The sequence below is a fragment of the Leptidea sinapis genome, chromosome Z (genome assembly GCF_905404315.1).
Source record: "Leptidea sinapis chromosome Z, ilLepSina1.1, whole genome shotgun sequence".
NCBI lineage: Eukaryota > Metazoa > Arthropoda > Insecta > Lepidoptera > Pieridae > Leptidea > Leptidea sinapis.
Genome location: NC_066312.1, coordinates 23,581,543 through 23,604,725, shown reverse-complemented (window position 1 = coordinate 23,604,725; position 23,183 = coordinate 23,581,543). Strand labels below are relative to the sequence as shown.

At 34.5% G+C, this 23,183-nt stretch overlaps 1 protein-coding gene across 2 annotated transcripts in view; it reads right to left on the bottom strand.

Moving 5' to 3' along the window:
- The window catches only part of LOC126978703 (zinc finger protein 883-like), a 32,122-nt gene that overhangs the window by 7,151 nt on the left and 1,788 nt on the right, over positions 1-23,183 (bottom strand). For both annotated transcript variants that reach the window (XM_050827720.1, XM_050827721.1), the window contains exons 4-14: positions 21,779-21,878; positions 18,796-18,891; positions 17,232-17,383; positions 13,734-13,866; positions 11,891-12,003; positions 7,183-7,260; positions 5,387-5,512; positions 4,719-4,939; positions 3,613-3,714; positions 1,915-2,060; positions 39-122 (exon numbers count right to left, since the gene is read on the bottom strand). In XM_050827720.1, coding sequence (XP_050683677.1) covers positions 39-122; positions 1,915-2,060; positions 3,613-3,714; positions 4,719-4,939; positions 5,387-5,512; positions 7,183-7,260; positions 11,891-12,003; positions 13,734-13,866; positions 17,232-17,383; positions 18,796-18,891; positions 21,779-21,878 — 1,351 coding nt within the window. The remainder of the gene's footprint in view (positions 1-38; positions 123-1,914; positions 2,061-3,612; positions 3,715-4,718; positions 4,940-5,386; positions 5,513-7,182; positions 7,261-11,890; positions 12,004-13,733; positions 13,867-17,231; positions 17,384-18,795; positions 18,892-21,778; positions 21,879-23,183) is intronic.

The window sequence follows — 23,183 nt, the reverse complement described above, 5'->3', positions numbered from 1 at the left end:
GTCAGCTAGTTCGTGATAAATTCTTCATATTCAATTACCTTTGCCACACACTCCGCATATGCATGGCTTTTCTCCCGTATGCGATCGCCTGTGACACTGCAGATCGGAAGACCGTGGGAATCCTGTTACCATAAACACATAGTTTAATAATAAATTCATTTTTACAGTAAAAGAAAAGTTACGATTTATGATAATTGTTAAAATTACTTATATTGTCTCTGAAGGCCAAAATGCAAGGTTCCGCTGTTATCAATCGTTAATAGAAAATAAAAAACGGAAATTGAATAATAGCAAAGACATCACGGATATCGTTTCAATTAATATTATAAACATAAAAGGAAAGCAGAAACAGAGAAGACATATTATTAGGTATATAATAAATTGTTTATTTTTAATACTTTTCTTATACCGGGTTTCTGAGATTATAAGCAAATCAATTCTCGTTTAATACATAAATAAATATCAACGAAATGAAAAGTTTATATATGATAAACATTTCCACCAAAGAAAACATTCATTACGCCTTAATAATGGACGACCATACAACTTTATCATTGGCCCATATAGTATATTTCATTAAAAAGAGCGCAAAATATAATGCTGGGAGAGTTTTATGTGCTGCTTCTTCTCCTTTTTCCTTTTGTTTCCGAAGCGGTGTTAGTGTTAGAAATAACATCAAAAAGGATCATCAAAATTCTAAAGGAATTAATTTTGAGATAAATAAATGGCTTTTATGCCTTTTTTATACGCTTTATATTACCTGCACTTGTGTTTTTGTTTGTATGTTTCTAACTGGCTCCTTTAGACGCGATTTTAACACACTTTAAACGACCAGATTTCATTCAAACTTTGTAGATTTATCGAGGACCGATGACAATACACTAATTTGATAAGATTATTGCATTATTCAATTTGCAAAATAAGATTTTTGCCAATTTATATAATTTTTAAATAAATAAATCACTAATAAGCGCCATCTAGTAATATATTTGTAAACTAGAAAGGAACCGTGCGACATGTCAAGACAGTTCCACAAAATTACAGTATCTAATTCGTTTAGAAGCGAATAGATGGCGGTGAATTTTTATTCCACGCCATCTAGCAGCATTTCAGTAATTATGAATTATCTTATTAATCATGGAACGTACTGATGTAATGATGAAGAAATATTTTTATTTACGAAAAGATGGCGCAAATATTAAAATCCCTTCATTCAATGTAAAAAGTTTAACTAAAACATTGAAAAATAAATAATAGTTAATAACTATTATTTATATCAGTCGTAATTTCAAGACCGTATATTAATACAATGTTGTGTAAAAAATTTAAAACGGTTGTTACAGAACTTGAGTAGATTTAAAATTTTGAACAAACTAATATTACATTTGTCGAATGTTTACTCGATGTTTCGAAATCTCTACAAGTCATCAATTAATCGATATGACTAAGGGACCTACTAGCTTTCAGTAACTCCCAACTTATAGGCCGGCAACACATCTCTTAAGCCCACCTGACACCAGTTGTTGGAGATGTCCATGGGCTGTTGTCCCACCACTACCCAACACTTGAGCCTGTTCTTCGTTTGCTCCTCTTTCATAAAAAATAACCTACCTAATATAAAACTTCAATTATTATGGGCTTAGATAATTTATACGTCTAGATAGAGTTTCTTACTGTTAGATAATCGATAAAAACAGGCCAGTGCGTGACAGGCAACGTCTTACACTCGCGATTCCTATGACACTTTGTGTTAGTGTGCGTGAATTGCTCAAAATAGAGGTTAGTTCTAAACTCTTTATTCTTCTCGACTCTTATTTTCTTATTTTTTTCGACGTTTTTACAGCTGTCATAGTCTATCTAGACGTATAAACGATCTACGGGAATTATGTGTAATATTAACATATAAATATTCACCTTTCCCACAAAAGTCGCACTTGTATGGTTTCTCGCCAGTGTGTCTGCGCATGTGCACGATCAGATTGGAGGAGTTTGAGAATCCTCGGCCACAGTACAGGCACAGGCAGGCACTTGTTTTCCCCTCGTGCACTCGCATATGCTGCCTGAAACACGCGACTGTATATTAATGGAAGCAATGCTCTCCACTGTTACACCAACCATACCTCCATCTTCTCCTTTGCACAGGAAGCCGGCTAGATTATGGGTACCACAACGGCGCCTATTCCTGGCGTGAAACAGTTTTTTCAAGAATCCTGAACGGCACTGCATTGTAATGGTTTCGGCGTATCAATTACCATCAGTTGAACGTCCTGCTCGTCTCGCCCTTATTTTCAAAAAAAAAAAAACTTGGAACTACTGTTTATCATTGATGGATTTTTAATTTTCTAATGGTGGTTACAGAACGTTTATATACGAGCCATATGGCCCGTGAACGTGCGGTCACGCTATCGCCCCTGTTATTATTGTAAACATCACACTGCTAGGACACAAAAGGTCCGACTGTTTTATTTTCTACAAATAATAATTAATATTTTTTTATCATCATGTTGTAGTTGTGGATTTGAAAAAAATGTTTCTGTATGTCTCTAGTACACGCGAGACGTTGTTGTTTTTATTAAATAGCTTGATGAATTGAATTTTACGTTGAGGCGGCAAGCTTTTCGGCGATTATACGAGGGCAGCACTGAAAATTTCGGGAATCAAGGAAGTGACACAACATTACTATTTAAAAATGTATTTATTGCTTTTCGAAGTATTCTCCGCGAAATTTGGCGATATATTCAATTTTCAAAACCAAGGAGTATTCAATTAAAAAGATTTTAATATGTCGGGAACAGTGGAAATATTCCATTCCCGATACTTTTAGTGCAGCCTATGTATAGTACTTATAACAACATATATAAGCAACTAAGCTAATAATTACATATCGATGCTTTTCTCAAATAACTAAAATTGCTATCGCAATATCGGCCGTTTACAATTTACGAAAGTTGGCAGAAAATCACGGAGTAGACGTGTAAGTTTTGAGAATATTTGAATAACAAATGAACTCTGCTGTGTCGAACCTGTAATCTACAGGCTGCAAGTAGATATATTTCTAAATTAAAACCCATTTGTTTCCTTACGTCAATAAAAGAAACCACCACCACTTCGATGGAGCTTAAGTGAGAAGAAGTAAAAAGAAACTCGTTGACACCTACAGCTTCATCGTTTTACAAAATTTACTAAGCACAATCCATAAAGTGTGACGGAAAAACATTACTCAAACATGTCAATTTACTTGAAAATATTTCTATCAAAAATATTTTTTGAACGAACAGGTCAAACGGATCACTTGATAGTATGCGATTACTGCGGCCATCTTGTAATACCAGAGGAATAACGAAAAAGTACAAATACCGAAAACCACATTGGTACTTGGCGACTTGGCGGGCGAGACTCGAACCAGTGCTACCGCGGTGCGTTTCAATGGTTTAACTGATGCACAACACAAGCTTCGAGTATATAAATTATAAACTTAAACTAACCAAATAAAGCAAATGTCACGATGACGGAATAGTCCAGCCACCACAAGCTGCACCCATCAAAGGCATTGTTCACTTGCCGTCAAGTGTACCAAATTCTATACACAGTATAATGTGTGATGTCACGCACCTGAGATTGCTTCTTCTGTGAAACTTCTTCTTACATGTGTCGCACTCGAATACCTTGTCACTCGGCCTGTGTACGTTCGCATGACGTGCCAGCAGATCCTTCCTAAGGAATTCAAACGGAAAATCATCACTTAAAGCTAATGTTATAAGATATTGCCAAAAATTTCTAGTCAAACAAAAAACAAATGAGGAACAGGTTAGAAATGGCTTCGTTTGAAACATTTCTGCCCACATATTAGCACGTAATAAGTGCAACACTTTGGGCCCTGTAGTCATATCTTTAAGGAGACACTTTCCGAGGTAAAGTGGTAAGTATAAACAAGGTAGCAGCAAGACTTAACGTCAAACGTATACATAACTTATTCAAAATGCATTTAAACTCAAAAAGCTAAAACATCCCATGTTTAGCATACTGAATGCAAACAAGCATAGGTACTACGCTTGTCTACTCTTGTTTGCAAACGAATTCAAAAACAAAATTAGATCATATCAACAAGGAACAAGTACTTATATTGAAAATAAAAGAAGAAATGACATAAGGTAAAAAACGAAGACATGCGTAAAGAAATAAAGATGCAATCCAACAGCATTTAACGTTGAATTGGCAGCCTAAACCTAAAATAAAAGTTGGCAGAAAATCTCGTAACAGTCGCCGGAATTCGCTGGATTCCGTCCAGTGATTTCCGATAGCGGCAAACAGAGAGAAATGGAAAAAGGTGGAGGAAACATTAAAAAAAAATTAGTGAAAATTATATTGCTTAGTTGAGCTGGAATAAATAAAGCTTAAAATAATAATAATTGAATACTTGCGTAGGCTTGTGTGCATGTATATTCAATTTACCGAAACTGAAGTGGTAGTGGGCAGGGCACATAGTTCGACGGACAGATGGTGGAGCAGTAAACTTCTTGAATGGCGACCACGTACCAGAAGACGCAGTGTTATATACCCCCCACAAGATGAAACGACGATCTGGTCAAGATCCCCGGAACATGTTGGATGAGGGCAGCGCAGGACCGATCGTCGTGGAGATCTTTGGGGGAGGCCTTTATCCAGCAGTGGACGTCTTCCGGCTGATGATCATATTAATTATTAGTAGCATGGCTGACCTGCTAAACTTGACAGAGCAGATATCGCAACAGTGCGCGGCCGCTACGCGCTCCTCGTCGAAGCGCACGCGCACGGTTTGACCGCGGTGTGCACGCAGTATGTGCTTGTTCAGCGACATCTCGTGCGCGAAACGGGCTCCGCAAGATTCGCACGGGAACTTGCGCTCGCGGCTCTTGCACGAGGTGCGGTGTCGTGCTGCCGTCTTTACCGACGAGAATACCTACACAAATACGACCGTACACTAGAGTTGTCAGCCGTACTCTAAAATAAAGTATGTTACTTAATTTCATGTAGGTGTATTTCACAATCTATATCACTTATAGAGTAGGTATGCTAAAATACTCTTTTTTACACAATGTTTACTATACTAATGCCAGTCCTGTAATATTATGCAAACCCATTAGCATAACCAAAAAGTCGACTATTTACTGTTAATATGCCAACAAAACGTACAACTACCTTTTTTTAAATTACCCCTAAAAACTAAATTTCACAGATTTATTGTACGTGGACGATTTTTTTCTGAAAACCGATAGATATTCAGATTGTGAGCATGATTTTGTAGTGTTTAGCACAATGCTAGGTTTGGTGTTAGGTCATGTCCAAATAAATAGCCCTTATTAGCGTGTCGGAAAGATAATATAATTTATGAAGTAGACATACTCACCTTATCACAGAGCTGGCACCGAGGCGACAACTCAGGGTGATCCTCATCCCGGTGTCTGTTGAGCTCCTCCTGTCCCACGCACACGCACCCGCAGCTCTCGCACAGACATATCTCCGACACGCACTCCTAATGTTCAAAGTCAAATAAACTTCATTAAATTAGGCTTAAACTGTGTTCGGAAGAAGTTGAGCTCATGAGAACTTATAAGAAATCCAACGGCCACTTTTTTCCATCAAATAGATTATTTTACAATGGCTGTAATATACATAATAAATTGGTTTATAAAGTGCTGCACCCAATATATGAATCGTGTTTAAGTAATATATAAAAATTATTGCATAAAAAGTAATAAAGAATAAACTGTATAAATATAAATTATCGTATATGGGATGCATCAACCTTGAGAGCGCTTGAATTCATTGTTTGTGAAAGGATGCTTCGTTAACATGATGGTCATAATTTGTAATTGCATCCGACAAATACAATGATTTAGCAACGATAACAGGTCGCTCTGGCACCACAAGCAGCACCCGTTCACGAGTTGACCATGAGAGCATGGACCAGCCATCGTTCCCTTCGCACATATTTGAGGGATGGAGACGACGCGGTACACGACGCAGCCTTACAATATTCGATCTCTAATTTAAGATTATTTAAAAAGCAAATTCTAACTAGTCCATAAATCGACCCGAATCAGTCGTAATATGTCGGTTTCATATATTAAAATTAAATTATGAAAGTATGTTATTTATAATGTTTATGCTATTAAAAATACGAATTCAATACTAATTTATTATAAAAACATGAGAGTAATTTATATTTTTCAAAATTAAAATCATAGTTATATATCTGTATGTCACGTGACTGAAAACGCCGACCACCATTTTGTGACGTCACTACAGCAGAAACATATTGATTTTAGCAACAGATCAATGATACGGACTATGAAAATTCATTTTTATTTATAGAAAAATCAGTAAGGTCGCACCTCATATTTGACGTTTATTTGTTTAAGTTATTATGACGTCACGATCGTGGCGGATCCCTTTATGGCGCGACTATATGTGATTGAAATTTAAAATATTTTTTTAGCATAGAGTGGAATTAAGAAATAAAAATACCAGATGGTATTCTAATAACGGTTAATCTTTACTTTAATTACGGTATGGTAATCTTTACGATTATTTTAGAATATAATTTAAACAATTGAAAAATAGCCTATTTCCAAAATAAATATTATATAGTAAGAAGTAATCGGTCATAATCATACATAATACCTCGATCTCGTAGATTGATTGATAAAACAGATCACGACACTATTTCTTTTAAACTTACCATGGTTTAAAGATTCCTGAATTTCCAGATATTGAAGTAGCAACATAAGTTCATTCAGTAAAATACAAAAGGAGTATATTATCTGGCAACTACTCCTTAATAACTTCAATTGCCCCGTGACTGACCCCTGAAACGAGGTAAATATGGCTCCTGACCTTTAAAACGAGGTAAATACCTCAATACTCCAAATTCCACTCAGCCCTGGTATCAATGCGTAAGTGCGATCTACGGTGCTTTTGTAAGGTGATATTGAGATATTTTATTTGGGTAAGTTGGTTATTAGTTTCAATACAGAGTATGGACAACAGTCACCCCTAGTAACACGGTTTATTGCATTTGGGTGTATTGCATCTCTGTCTACCCGTTCGGAGATACACAGGTGATAGTACTTAAAAGATTATAAGCATGTCGTGTGTTTTTGTGTGCATGTGTGAGTGACTATAAAATCAGAAGTGTCTCACATTGTCGGGTAGGCGTGCGATGACGTCAGCGAGTGGGACTTGTTCACACATAGTGCCTGTCGATGAGGCTCCTTCCTCCTGCAACAAAAGAGCAAGACGATGTTCACCAACATGGCCGGAATCGAAGCTCGACATGTCCTGCGGATGCCTCGTGTAGAGGCGAAACACGTGTCAAATTGTTTATAGAAAAATATTGGTGGAATTAACACTAAAGAAAACTTAAAACATTTCGATACTTATGGATTTCCGCAAACTAACGCCTACTTCAATAAATTTTCTTAAAACGAAATTGTAAAACTTAAAAGTTTTTTGTCTAATTTTTTTTTAAATATATTACTGATAGTTTTAATTGATGAGAATCGCTACCGGGTTTCGTAATAAGACCCAATCCATCCAAATAAGATAAATTATCAATATCCAAATGTTCTGAGTTTTTCTTGAGAATTAATTTCTAGTGTATCGCCTCAACACGATGCACCCACAGGAGATTATGATTCGCCGAATTCTGGCACGAAGATCTCGTGTGCAGAATTAATAATCAAGAAAACTTAGAACATAATTATGGATTTTTATGACAATAAAGGACGAGACGAGTAGGACGTTCTGGTGATAATAATTGAAACGCCCTGCCTATTACAATGCAGTGCCGCTCAGGATTTTGAAAAAACCCAAAATTCTGACGTGCACTACGATTGCGCTCGTTTCCTTGTGACATAAGATATTAAGTCTCGTTTGTCCAGTAATTTCACTTGCTTCGGCATCCTGTACAAAAGACCCTCCCACTAGTTATTTTATTATTTTGACACCTTGTAAAAGATTTTAGTACCCAAGACTGAAATGGCTACCAAACAAACATTCAAATTTCAAATTAATATAAACCAATCACGAATTATATCATTTTAATAATATGGAGAATTATTATAAAATAATAAGACGTTTTAATTCATAATCAATAACAATTGCTTGATACTAAAAACACAACACATTCGCGAAAATGTAAGTCTAAATACTAAGACATAATGAAACTAATATAAATAATCTTAGCTGGCTTCACAAAATATAAAATAGCTATAAGCAAACATCATAAAAATATTAGTTCTATATTTTATACGAAGTTGTGTTCTCATAGCACCATCTCCATTTCGTGAAAGAGGAGGACAAACGTAAGGGTTATCTCATGGTCAATAATCACTTTGCAGGTCTTACAGGTAGCAGATCATCGTGACAATATTATTCAATAAAAACTATAAATAACCGTTGCCGTATCAGCCCGCGATTCGCTTGCAATACAACAGACTGTAATACAAAAACGTACATTTATAACTATAAACTTATACAATGTTATTTAATAAAAACAATAAATGTTGTTATAAACAGCGCGCGATTCGCTTGCAATAAGGCAGACTGTAAAATAAAATTTTACATTTATACAATATTATTTAATAAAATCAATAAATAGCTGTTGTTAAAAACAGCGCGCGTTTCGCTTGCAATAAGGCAGACTGTGATACAAAAACGTACATTTATAACTATAAACTTATACAATATTATTTAATAGCAACAATAATTAACTGTTGTTATAAACAGCGCGCGTTTCGCATGCAATAAGGCAGACTGTGACATAAATCCTTACATTTATACAATATTATTTAATAAAAACAACAAAATATAACTGTTGTAATAATCAGCCCGCAATTCGCTTACAATACAACAGACTGTAAGACCAAAACTTACATTTATAACTATAAACTTATACAATATTATTTAATAAAAACAATAAATACAGTTGTTATGATCAGCCCGCGATTCGCTAGCAATACAACAGACTGTAATACAAAGACCTATATTTATAACTATACACTTATACAATGTTATATATGTATATATTTTTTTAAATATTTTATTCCAACTTTAATGCCGCAGTGACGGGTGCAGTATGTTCGTATCGGACTACGCTACATACGCCTTTGAAATTTTCAATACAATTTTAAATTTTTATTTATTAAGAATTTATTGAGTTACAAAATAAGAATAATAATACAAGTCTTATTTAAAAGCTAGTTAACACTGTGCCTGAACTAGGTAAACCTGTGTTTCAGGCGTAAAGAACTTATATTAAAAATAAATAATCACAAAAAAGAGAAACTTAATAAAGTAAAAAGGTATTAAAATTAATTACAGGTTAAGTATATAAGTAAAAATTGACGTGTCCCAGTGATTGTTACCAAAGTCCTCCTAAACGGCTACACCAATTTGTTTAAAAAGTTGTGTGTATATAAGGTATCTCTGTGAGTCGGCCAACATCTATTTTTCATATCCCTAAATGATAAGGGTCACCCAACCCTATTCTTTTTTTAATTTATGGTGATTCAGAATTAAAAAAATACATACAAATTCAAAGTATCACCCGTCTACGATCAACAATTCTTTTTGTAACGCGATTTTAATATTACTCTATTTCATCCACTGATACGCAATAGTTGCAAGATGGCAATCGAATATAATGATTATTGTTGTATGATAAATTTTATATACGATATATTTGGGAGGTCCGAGAATCGGTCGTCATCTATTTTTAATACCCCAAAAATTTTAATTATTAATTTTTTTATTTATTATATGGAATAACAAAGTTTTCTGGCTCAGCTAGTTTAAAAAAAAACAATAAATACAGTTGTTATAATCAGCCCGCGATTCGCTAGCAATACAACAGACTGTAATACAAAGACCTACATTTATAACTATACACTTACACAATATAATTCAATAAAATCTATAAAGAACTGTTGCTATAATCAGCCCGCGATTCGCTTCAATACAACAGGTTGTACAACAAAAACGTACATTTATCACTATACACTTATACAATATTATTTAATAAAAATAATAAATACAGTTGTTATGATCAGCCCGCGATTCGCTAGCAATACAACAGACTGTAATACAAAGACCTACATTTATAACTATACACTTACACAATATAATTCAATAAAATCTATAAAGAACTGTTGCTATAATCAGCCCGCGATTCGCTTGCAATACAACAGGTTGTACAACAAAAACGTACATTTATCACTATACACTTATACAATATTATTTAATAAAAATAATAAATACAGTTGTTATGATCAGCCCGCGATTCGCTAGCAATACAACAGACTGTAATACAAAGACCTACATTTATAACTATACACTTACACAATATTATTCAATAAAATCTATAAAGAACTGTTGCTATAATCAGCCTGCGATTCGCTTGCAATACAACAGATTGTAATACAAAAACGTACACTTAAACAATATTATTTAATAAAAATAACAAATAACTGTTTGCTATAATCAGCCCGCGATTCACTTGCAATACAACAGGCTGTAATACAAAAACGCACATTTATAACTGTATACATTTATACAAAATTTTTTGACAAAAAATAATTGATAACAGTTGCTTCAATCAAAAAACAATCTACGTTCAGAAAGACATTTAAATTTAATTTAATACACCTCTTATGCAAACCTTTACCTTTAATATTAATAAAATACTATTATTTATATTTGCTACCTATTGATAGGTTTTAAGTCAGTGCCAAGCTGTAATTATATAGGTGGTCTGGCCACGCGTGTCTGTTCGCTTGGGTTGTTTTGTTCTAGACGAAGCTATCCCGCTCAAAGTCACGCGTGACGAGTGTAGTAGGCACCTTTATTACATTTGGCTCGGCACCGACTTCAAAGCTATCAATATGTAGCACATACAAATAATAGTATTTTTTTAATATTAAAGGTAAAGGTTGGCATAAGAGGTGTATTAAATTAAATTTTTAGTAATTTGATACTTTTCAGTTTTTGAAGTCAGTTTTTTTAAACGTAGAGTTTTATTTTTACGTTTTATTGTTAGTTAATAATAATATATAATCAACCTGAATGAAAACCCAAAAAAAAAAGGCCGAACACTGGAAACAATTATGTCATTCAGGTAGACGAGAATTTTCATATAAATGTTCATAAAATGAAAACGACTGGGCCAAACTGTGCAAAAATTTTATGGGACCAAATGGCATCTATTTCGCATCAAACAAGAAGAACTACGTAAGTCGGATCATAAATCTCAGAGTAATACATAAAAAGTCTCAGGTGTACATACATAAAAAAAATACTGATCGAAATGATAACATGATATACTTTTTGAAGTCGGTTAAAAATAAATTCCGGCGGTGCAGCAAACTACCGTTCGCAAAAAGATGATACGTTAGTTCATTTTGCACGTTACGGTCTGTTCGTGTATCACTTTAATATTTATAATAAAAACATGATCACCGAAACCTTATTAAATGATGTAAAACCAACGTGAGCTCAGCGTAGTTCAGCAATATTATCAAAACGATCATAATATGCGAGTCGGGTTCACTCAAGAAGAGGATGGTACAAAATATAAAACTATGGAGTATTTGAATAATTTAGTTATTGTAAAAAAGGAGACAGTCATTGTTTGGTAGCCCTTATAACCTGGTCTTTACCAGTACAATGTATCTTTATGTGTAAATAAATTATATGATATATTCGCTCGGCAACGCAACAGCATTAATTATCAATTGATTGATGAATTACATAAACTTTTTAAATAATGTTTAATAGAAGTAAGGATTAAAAAGAGTAGTAGAGAACAGTATAAAGAGTTTAACATATAACTACTATTGCACTAGAACATTACCTGTTGATTATCGGCGTTAGCATTAGCGCTTACATCCGAACATTTGTGTTTGTCCAAGTCCTCCAGCTTCGCAAACACCTTCTTACAAAGCGTACACTTTATCAACTTCATCTCTGTAATACGAAAATACAATACGTTAAAATAAAATAAAAATTACCCAACATAACGAGTAAAATCTAATCTTAAATCTTCATTACCGCAGTAACCTGTTGTTGTGTATTGAATGTGTCAATTTACATGAACAATTTGTTATGTTTTTAAAGTGTTATCCCTCGCTTCTAGGATAAATACACAAATAAAATTTGAAAACAAAATTTTATGAAAGATGCGGATCTCGAGCCCACGACCTCCAGCGTTTCGTGGGAGTGCTCTTCCAACTGAACTAACCGTTCGAGTGACGTATCGTCATAAAATCTAGTATGTTCAACTCTCAGGTTATGTCTTCATTCTTACATGAATATAATTGTCACTGCACTATATACTAGTAACTATGGGAATATTTTTTGACTAACTCAGAGCGTCGGATAATTATTATGTCAGTGTACGAGAGCATCATAAAAAAATCCCTGTAATATTTTATTGCAAACTTACCACCAATTGCTATAAAATCTCAAATATGGTTTTGTGGGCAGAATTACTTTCGGTGTTTCCAGATTGACACGGTATAGGCGTTTAAAACTGCGTGCACATACAACTTTAAGGTCAGAATTTCTGCTGTGCTTTCAAAGTTGATGTAATGATAACACAGCATAAATGTAATGATCACTAACTAACAGGTGAATGATTGATTGACCTTACCCAAAAAATGTTAAGAGATCTTTTCATTTATATTACTCTCCTTTTTTGTTATTTGCCTGCCAATCAACTACGTATATTGTCCAAGTCCGGTTGTCAGGGGTACGCGAGGGTACCCTACAGTAACCCAATTACAAAGATTGGTTGATGCAACCAATATACGATAAATTATAATTATACAGATTACTTTTTATAATTTTTTACGAAGTATTTGTTATGTAAAACACTTTTTAACTTTGAATACGATTAATGTATCGGATGCAGTGCCTCTCAAACCAATTTGTTATATAATACAGCTATAGTAGAATAAAAAAGCCTTAGAGTTTCTTCTTTGTTCTTATAACGATTTCTATACATTTTCCAAGCATTTAGATTAGATTCAGTGATTTAAATTAAATATTGCGACTCATTAGCGCTGAGTTAAAGCCTAGTATGTTTTATTATATTTAAATAAAGTTTAATTAACGAAGTATGCGTTTCAGCGGTATTTATCTCAAAAACCGCATGAGTCCGAAAGTCATCTTATCTCAGTAAATTTTCAATGTGTTACACCAGTATAGCAACAAGTAAAAAAAAAAAACAAAAATTAGGATATCATCCCCACCATCTGGATGTGTGGCAATCCTCCACAGTACCGTATTCAAGAAGCTTTCTTCCACGTACTACAAAGCTGTGGAATGAGCTTCCTTGTGCGGTGTTTCCGGGACGATACGACATGGGTACCTTCAAAAAAAGCGCGTACACCTTCCTTAAAGGCCGGCAACGCTTTTGTGATTCCTCTGGTGTTGCAAGAGAATGAAGAGGTGATCGCTTAACACCAGATAACCCCTACGCTCGTTCATCCTCCTTTTCCATAAAATAAAAAAAAAAAACAATATGGCCGCTCAACAAAATTCCTTAAAAAATGCAGTGATGTGTTTTGGATGATATACAAAACCTTTGTGTACAAATCTACTTCGCACTTGAGCAGTATTTATAAGTCGTACCGTAAGCTAAGTTTAACAAACTCCTTAGCAATTATGGTTGTGGGATAGGTATAATTAATCACCTTTATGTTCTAGCACGTGCGTGTCAAGGTCGTCTTTCGAAGATCTCTCCTCACTGCAGAAACTGCACGCGAATTTCACATCCGTCACCCATTTCACATGCACGCCATTCTCCGACAACTTGTTTAGTATCGCCTGTAATACATATATTTAAAGTAGCTATAATTCGCGCCAACTAAAAAGGATGATCCCACCCAGGTCTACTTGCAAAATCGACAACGATATATTCGGAACGATACGACAATACTCCGAATATATCGCACTTACCCTACTCTAACAAATGTTCGTATTCCATACGAGAGCGGCACTGAAAATTTCGGGAATCAAGGAAGTGACACAACATTACTATTTAAAAATGTATTTATTGCTTTTCGAAGTATTCTACGCGAAATTTGACACATTTTTCCATACGATGGAACCAATCATTAAAGCAAACATTCCATTCGGAAGTTGGGGTCTCCAAAGTGGCCGTTTTGTAGGCGTCCACAGCTTCTTCAGGTGATGAAAATCTCTGACCACGCAATTTATTCTTTATTTTAGGGAAAGTATATAAATTATTAGGGCTTAGGTCGGGGCTGTACGGCAGATGGTCTAAAAATAATTCTATGTTTCCTTTCTCTAAAAACTCTTTTGTTCTGTGCGCGGTGTGAGACTCATGCCAATGTCTAAAGTTGCCTGAATTTCGCGGTATGTCACATGTCAATCTTCCTCAATCAGCTTACGCACAGCATCAACGTTTTCTTTGGTGACTGCAGTTTTTGCACGACCTTGACGGGGATCATTTGGATGGGGCGTCATCACCAAATGCAGAAATCATCCGGTCAACACACTGTTTTTATATTAAACCACTTCCAAAGTCATAATAAATCATCGCTCTAGAATTTTCTAGAGTCAATTCCATTTTCTCAACGACTAAACAAGTTTGAAAAGACCTTGTGACAAGACCGAGAATCTTTTTTCAAATAAATAAATGGTATTTGATTTTTAAAACCAATTAAAAAGATTTGAAAGATGACAGGAACAGTGAAAATATTCCATTCCCGATACTTTTAGTGCAGCTCTCGTATCGTTTATCGTAACAACATCGTAACCATAAACTAATATTTTGAGTTTTTACGATGTTAGAGTGAATGAATTATGCGCAAACCTATAAAAACTAAATATTATCTGTGCTATGTCGCTGTTAAGTGTCAAAAGTCAAAACATAGCTTAGACGCTAAGGACCATGCTAGACTCTGCACCACCAATTTAGTATCATTTACATAAAATGTAAATATTAAAAAAATATGTAATGAATATAATATGACCATTTAAAATTGAATAAATAAAACAAAATTTGCGGATAATAAAATGTAAAAAAAATTAAACCCAACCCTTCTCGTCGACTTCCTATTTCTCAGGCGGCCATTTGCTTTAATTTCTACGCATAAGCGATCAACAAAATTACTTAAATTACTTGGTAGTAAAAAAATCCTGTAGAATAGTAAATCACATACTATTATTTTAGTAATGTTTATTAAGTATGTATATTGTATGGCAAATATATCTATACAACTTGAAACGATAATAGCATCGACAGCCTAGAAGGTGTCGTTGAGATTATCGTAAAAGTTTGTGAAATTCGAATATTCGTCTCTGACATTTTCAACTAAGAGTAGGGTTAGGACCGATAATATCGAATAATGTTTCGTTGGTTCAATCATCGTTTCGACATAGATTACGATTTAACTAAGAGTAGGATTCGACGCGACTAATGCCACGATTTATCGAATATCGATTTTAGGAGTAGGCCCCCAGGGCGAATGATTGAGGGTGTGTTTGGACTTGTGTACAGTCACACACAAAATAATCCACTAGCACTCGAGCAAGTTTGTCCACATTACACCTACATGCATCTTCTTGTACTAGTGAAGTACCTAGTAAAGATATTTAAAATATGTTATTTTAATTTTTGGGTGTAAGTTGTATTACCATATAAAGTAATTAAAAAAATCAATTAATTAATTAAAATTTTTGGGGTATAAAAAATAGATGCAACCGATTCTCAGAAAAACCAAATAAATGGTACTACAATTAATGTATTCGATTGCCATCTGGCAACCCTAGTATAGTGGATTTCTGCAAGGAACAGAATAATACAAAAATCGCGCTACAAAAATAGTTGAAGTTCGTAGAAGGACGAAAAATTTTAAGTTTTATGTATTTTTCAATGCTGAATCATAACAAAAATTAAGATAAAAAAATATATTTGGGGTCCTTATCATTTAGGGGTATGAAAAACAAATGTTGGCCAATTCTCAGACCTACCCGATATGCACACAAAATTTCATACAAATCGGTTCAGCCATTTCGTAGGAGTTTAGTAACAAACACCGGGACACAAGAATTTTATATATTAGATAGGGCAATAGTTTAGGGCACATGTTCTAGATTGTTTTTTTTTACATGACCGTAACTACACAAAATCTACTTAGCCATTCAACAATGCTGTGTTTTGCGGATTTAAGGTTCTTAAATCCGCATCCGTTAATTGAGTCAGAATTGACACACGTGCGGAAAGTGTTGGAAAGCAACACCTGGACAGTGGCAGAGCATGCTCTAAACTCCGACACTACATATTATATTAGGTTCGATTAGGTGAAAGTATTGGCCCGCGACAAGAACTTGTGTCTCTCAAGCTGCTGGAAGCCATAGAAATCAAACGGTGACCTCATTTTAATAGATACAAGCCGTGGGCTCTGCCGCCTACTTGGAAACCCGTGTTGTTAAACGCAACTCTCAATAAGACCCATATTGCCTATGATCACGTAGTGGACATTGTGAGTACATTTTGTGCGCCCATGGATACTAATAGTGACATAGTGTCAGTGATAACGTGCTCGTCATCACCACCGGCGCACCACACGCCCTCCGCCTTGTCCAGCCGCGCACCATAAGCACAAGTCCACAGTAAGAGACGGAACGTTATCGCGAACCCACTACACTCACCCTGATAAAGGACCTCCGAATGGTCCGAAACTAGTCGGTACCTAGACCGATAAATCGTGAGTAAAGCCGAGCAAAGAGAAAGTTTTAATAATTTAAAGTATATATTGGGCAAAAATGTAGACATAATGTCATTAGAACGAATATCATTAAAACATTCGTTACAAATTAAGAAATTCAATTAATGAAATGCCTCCGAACTGAGAACAGTTGCAAAAATCTCAGCGGGAATTTGTCTTATTTTTTTGGACGTTGCCTCCCATGACGATTTATATTTAATAAGATCTACAACGCTCTTGTGATTCCTTTGGTGTTACAAGCGATGCCGCGGTGATTGCGGTGAACATCGTAAGATTATTCGTATATTCCATCCCATTTGTCCTCTTCTATAAAAAAAACTAAACAGAGCTTGCATAAGGTACGAAATACGCTACAGTACAATCGGAAATATACAAGAAAGATCCAATCTGACAGAGAAGAAATGACAATAAGTAATTGAGTACTGGGTAACTGACCGTAGTGCCAAGCCGCTTTGGTCTTCCTCTTTTTTTCGGTCCCATGATATCCGCGTGTCGGTTCCACATATGGGCCGTCAGCCCAGCAGTGTCGCTGTAGCTGGTGTTGCATAAGGGGCAGTAAGTAGCATTAGTGTCCCTTAAATTCTCACCTAAAATTGTAATTTACTTTAGGTTAGGTTTTTTAAGCAAATATTACAGAGAGAATGCCAAAAATACATGTGCCGAAACATTCAATAATATAGCTTAGATGTTTCCTTAATTTTACAAAACAGCAAGTCGCCGATCGTTTTATTATATTATTGATAAATATATTTAATAAATACAATTATTTGTTTTATCAATGATCCTGTTGGGTAGCAGTACTAGTGTTATAACCCATAAACTTAGTATACTACCGTTAAAGGACGAACCGTGTGTGAAAGTGAGATAGCTATCCTTACATAAAAACCTAGGTGTGAGAAAGCGACGGAATAGATGAAACCGATGAAACCATTTTGAAACTATTTAGTGTCCATTTAACGGATGTTAATTATAAAATGTAACTGAGTAGTGTTCTGTGTAAAAGTGTGTTGTTTGCTACAGCAACAATCCAAATGAGACATTTCACAGGTAAGTGCTGATTCTTCTGTACTGCTATCATGGTGCTTATTTTCGTAGAACATATTCACTAAAATACTTTGTATTAAATTTTAATATCCGGACGACCGAGCCTTGCTCGGATTTTTAAAAATGTATAAAACTTGAACAAAAAAAAAATAATAGGATATCTGGATTCGAACCGGGGTCTTCTGCTTTCCGGATCACCCAATGTCCCATCTGAGCTATAATAGTCTTGTATATACTTTGTATTAAATTTGAATATCCGGACGACCGAGCCTTGCTCGGATTTTTAAAAATGTACAAAACTTGAACAAAAAAAAAATAATAGGATATCTGGATTCGAACCGGGGTCTTCTGCTTTCCGGATCACCCAATGTCCCATCTGAGCTATAATAGTCTTGTATATAGTTGCGAAATTTACCCTTGTATTCTAATGTTATTGTAGCTGTTTCTCATTCAAACATGAATAAAACCATTTTTTTTAAATTGAAACCTAGCTAGATCGATTTATCACCCCCGAAATCCCCTGCATACTTAATTTTATGAAAATCGTTGGAGATTATATTAATAAAAAAAATATGTTTAAAAAATAAAATATTGTATACTTGAATACGACGGCGTTTTTAATATTTATCATAGATATTGTCTAAAATCAAAATACTACACACCTCACTAACACATGTCGTGTTGTTGTTATGCTAGTATTCTAGTTTATGGTTTGAATTGTGCTACGGGACTCGGCTTCAATTGCAAATGGTCTCTGGTGTTCAAAGATATTTCAATAAATTCAATAATTTTCCATCTTAGTACACAAATTTTAGTTTTTGAACGTTTTCATCATATTTTATATTTCTTACGAATCTCCTTCATAGTTAAAAACCAATTCACCTATACTTGAGGATATCACATAACATATCCCCTTTCAAAAAGTGATCATTATTTACTAAAAATAGGTACTTGCCAACAGTAATCCATCTTGTTGAATCATCATCTTTTTCTTCAACTTCGATGAGCATGCCTTCCTCTTTCAATATGCCTGGCGCAGGGTTTACTTTTTCTGAAAATATATTAAGATTTTTATGATAAAATCAAATACAAAAGTATTTTGATTTTAATGAAGGTTTTAAAGTCATGCTTTTCTGTTTATGCACCATTACTTTGGGAATTCATTAGTGGGTTAATTCAAGATTGAGTTACTAAGCCATGAAGCACCTGTGACATTACTTCATGTCGAAGTCATTGCAGCTGTTTGAAAATAAGTAACAATAGTAGACTGTTGCTATGTTTATTGTTCCATTGACGATAGTCACGGGTAAACCGACCTTGCCATTTAAGCTGTTGTTAATGGTGCGATGGCAAGATATTTATTTTTATTCATTCACTGTTATTCTGAGACCATCTAAATCGCGACTTTAACATTCGTTTACTCGTCTGCATTTCACCATATCACATCCGTTTTTCAAAGTTATGTTTAGCCTCTCTATGCGCGCTTTTCATATACCTATTCCACGAGTCGACTATATAGTCAGTCAGACGTTTAAGAATTCGGTGAGTCAATGTCTCCTGAAGATGCCTCGAGTAGAAGCGAAACACGTGTCGAATTGGTTAAAGGACAAATCTTAGGAACATATCGGCACCAATTTATAATACATGAATGTATTATAAATGTAAATATATGTGTTATTAAAATCTCGTCCGCCCAGGAGGGAGTCTCTCTTTCTTCCAGAAGAAGCTTCGCAAACGAACGAAATTTAATCGAAGTATCGGTAGTGACCCTACTCTGTTTTAGTTTTGGACACACTGATGAAGTTCGGAACCGTAGACAATATGTGTACGGCTACGTACATACGAAACTAATAACATTTTAGAAGAAATTGTAACACTATTAGCCCTTTTAATAGGAGATATTCAACATGCACGTACGATTAATCTTCAAAGAGTATGTCTCGGATAACCTCGGGAGACAAATTTAGGAAACAGATCCTGCCCCCGCTAGTATGAGACCTTAAAAACGCATTTCAGGAAGAATGGAACGCAATCTTTCAATATTTTATTTATAATTTGATTAGTATTCCAAAGAGACTGGAAAAGCTAGCACACCTTAGGACATTTTATACACTAGAAATAACTAAATAAAATATTGCATACTAAAATTCTCCCTGTGATTTTTTTTACCTAAGGTATTTTGGTTGATTTTGTTAATTGATTTTTAATTAATATCTAATCTATATCTCGACCTTTTGCTAATAAAAACAAACAAATAATTTATAAAACCCAAATTACTAAACTTGACTGTGGCAAATTTCTATAATATTTTGTTTTACACATACTTTCTTTCTCGTTAATCTAAATTTGTCAATAACTTTATTTAAAATTCGTTATAAAAGTTAACAGCACTCACCAGACTCGGGCAATAGTTCGATAACGCACTCTCCCGGACTATCATACATTTCGCATATTATACTCTTGCAATGAAATCTAACAATATTAAATAATGCTGTATTATTGCTATCAATTATTAAATTATTACGACCGACGCTCACATTGTTTGTAGCGTTCCATTTACGAAGTTGATAAAACGTCTAAATATGATTTCCTTTCGGCGATAGCGTATTATTTATTCCACCAACCATTATACCAACCACCAGAATTACATGTGATATGTTCACATAAATTATCAACAACAATATTGATAACTTGTTTTCTAAAACAAGACTAATAAATAATTCAAATAACTATTCAATTAACTGCAAATTTTTCCTCGGTAGATGTAAGCACATTAATTAGTAGACAAACCCCTCGTTCCCAAATAGGGATAATTTACAGGCTTCTTATTGTTTTCCCCCGATAGCCATCCTTTATATGCATTGTTTAATTCAGGTTTTCACGAAGAATAGATCACTGTTATATCGCACTTGTTGTATTTGTTAAATTCTTATCTTTTTTCAAAGTACCTCCAAAAGGAATCCCAATCGATATTTGATCGCTATTAATCGAGTTATTCTGTACATGATTGGATAATCCGACGGGCCCGCTGTCCACCATACATGCTCCACATAAGCGACGAAAATAAAAATAATTTATGCTTCTGTTTTATCATAGTCCCTCATATCACCTAGCTGGGACTGGGTAACAAACACAGATTTTGCTCATTTCGAAACATGACTTGAATATATCAATGGTGTCTGTCAGATCGCGTTGCTATTTGCCTTTATATGCACTGCGACCACTGTACAGTGTGACGTCAATTTAGTATACTGTGAAGCCGTTCCTTTATAGCCAGTTATATTGGTTACTATTTAAAACGGAACGCAATCCCGTACACTGTCAGCCGCATTTTTTGACGCAGCATTCAAATGAGTGTATTTAAGTTTTATAGTTCATTAAAAAAACTGTTGTTGGAGTTCTTTCAGATTAAAAATATTTGGGATTAAATTGTAGGTAATGTTTATAAAACGTTAGGCACTCAAGTGGTTTTGAGTGATCACGTGATCAAAGTACTGCGAAGACCTTACCTCGAAAACGCCAGTGCTCACAGTAGAATATGGCGGCGATTTATGACGTCATATATTTACCTAGGGTACTGCGGTAGTATACTGGCAGTTCATAACGGAACGAGTTTTTCTACAGTGATAGCACTGTGCAGGGCTCGCAGTGCATATCGGAACATACCCTTGATCTATCAGCACTGACTCAAACAACAACTTTTTTGATTATTCAATGCCCTTACATTAAAACGAAGATGAACATAGAAATACCAAATCCTCTTGATCAATAATCGATATTTTATTTTGAATTTAAGACAACATTTCGCCAAAAATTATGTATAATAATTTTTGTACAATTTTTGTTGCTTTCTTAACAGAATAAACATTTGTATTTGAATTTGAACAGGCACTTCATGATTTTATTGATAGATATACAATTTCACATAAAGTACTAACCATGAGTTTCTTGATCCCCCGTTTGTTGAAAATCTAATCCAAAATCAATATCTAGATAGGAATTTCCAACATCATCATCAGATTCATCTTTGACTTGTTCCTGAAACATTTTACTTTTGATTAGGGATGGTTAATGTAGTAAGTACCCCCAACGATGAGATAAAATGGCATAACCTTGTGTTATGAGGTTCATACAATATATTGTATACATACAGGACAACATGCAGTATGACCAAATAAAATTATAAATATATTTATTAACCATAGTTGCAACATAACATTATGCAATTCGATTAAACATTTTGTAATAACATCGGTTTTGTTTTTGAAAAACTTATTAGAAAAATATCTCAATCACATGAAAAAGGTCCAGCTGATTTATGTAGAATTGATCATTTATAACTTACAAATTACATTATTTAGGCCTGGCCGAACTACCGTAATATTAAGCCGCAGCAGTTTTTAACCGTGTGAATTTATGAAACAAGAAAACGAATACAAGCGGCTGCACTTGCGGGTTTTTCCCGCGACTGATTGTAAAACCGTGAAATGTAACAAATTTTTTACGAAATAAAACTGCCACAAAGTTTGTAATACGTAGAACTTAATGGATATACCTATACGCACTATGCGTTAACCGCGGGCGATTTTTTGCCTAGTAGCGACCGTCGCGAAGAAGAAGACCGAAACACAGTAATGTTTACACATTACTGCTTCACGGCAGAAATAGACGCCGTTGTGGTACCCATAATCTAGCCGGCATCCTGTGCAAAGGAGCCTCCCACTGGTATGAAGGTATCATAACCATGAAGGTAATGTATGGTAGCACTGTGTGCAAAATTTTATCAAAGCTGGGTACTGACATAGGATAGTAATTAAAAAGATTATCGGGGTGGTCTCTTAAAATTTTATATTTCTTATGAAAGAAACCTCTAACCTATGGCTTGGATTGACCCAATATTTGCAAATTTTATGTTGACGTCGTTTTTTTCTGATTCTTAGCATCAAAGCAACAACACATTGCTCTTTTGAAATCCACCTTCAAACTGTGTGAAAGTCGAGGGTAGTTTCGTGGCTTATAATTGTGGTGTGGTACACTGTTGGAGTGGTTAACCGCTCTTAGGGAAGAACCGTAGTGCGGCCTAAACCTTACATATAATTATAATAATAAAAGTTACAACTGCATTCATAAAAAAACAATAATATGTTTCTCAATTTCAAAATTGAAAATCTAATGGGAAGTAAGTATAACATATTTAATATTTGAATAAAAAATACATCAATACAAATTAAACTATTAAATAAGTTCATAATAATAATGCATTTTGTAATTGGATTGTAATTTTCTTTTATATGCAATTATACTAATAAAATTGATGAAGTTCTTATATTTAATAACTTCATT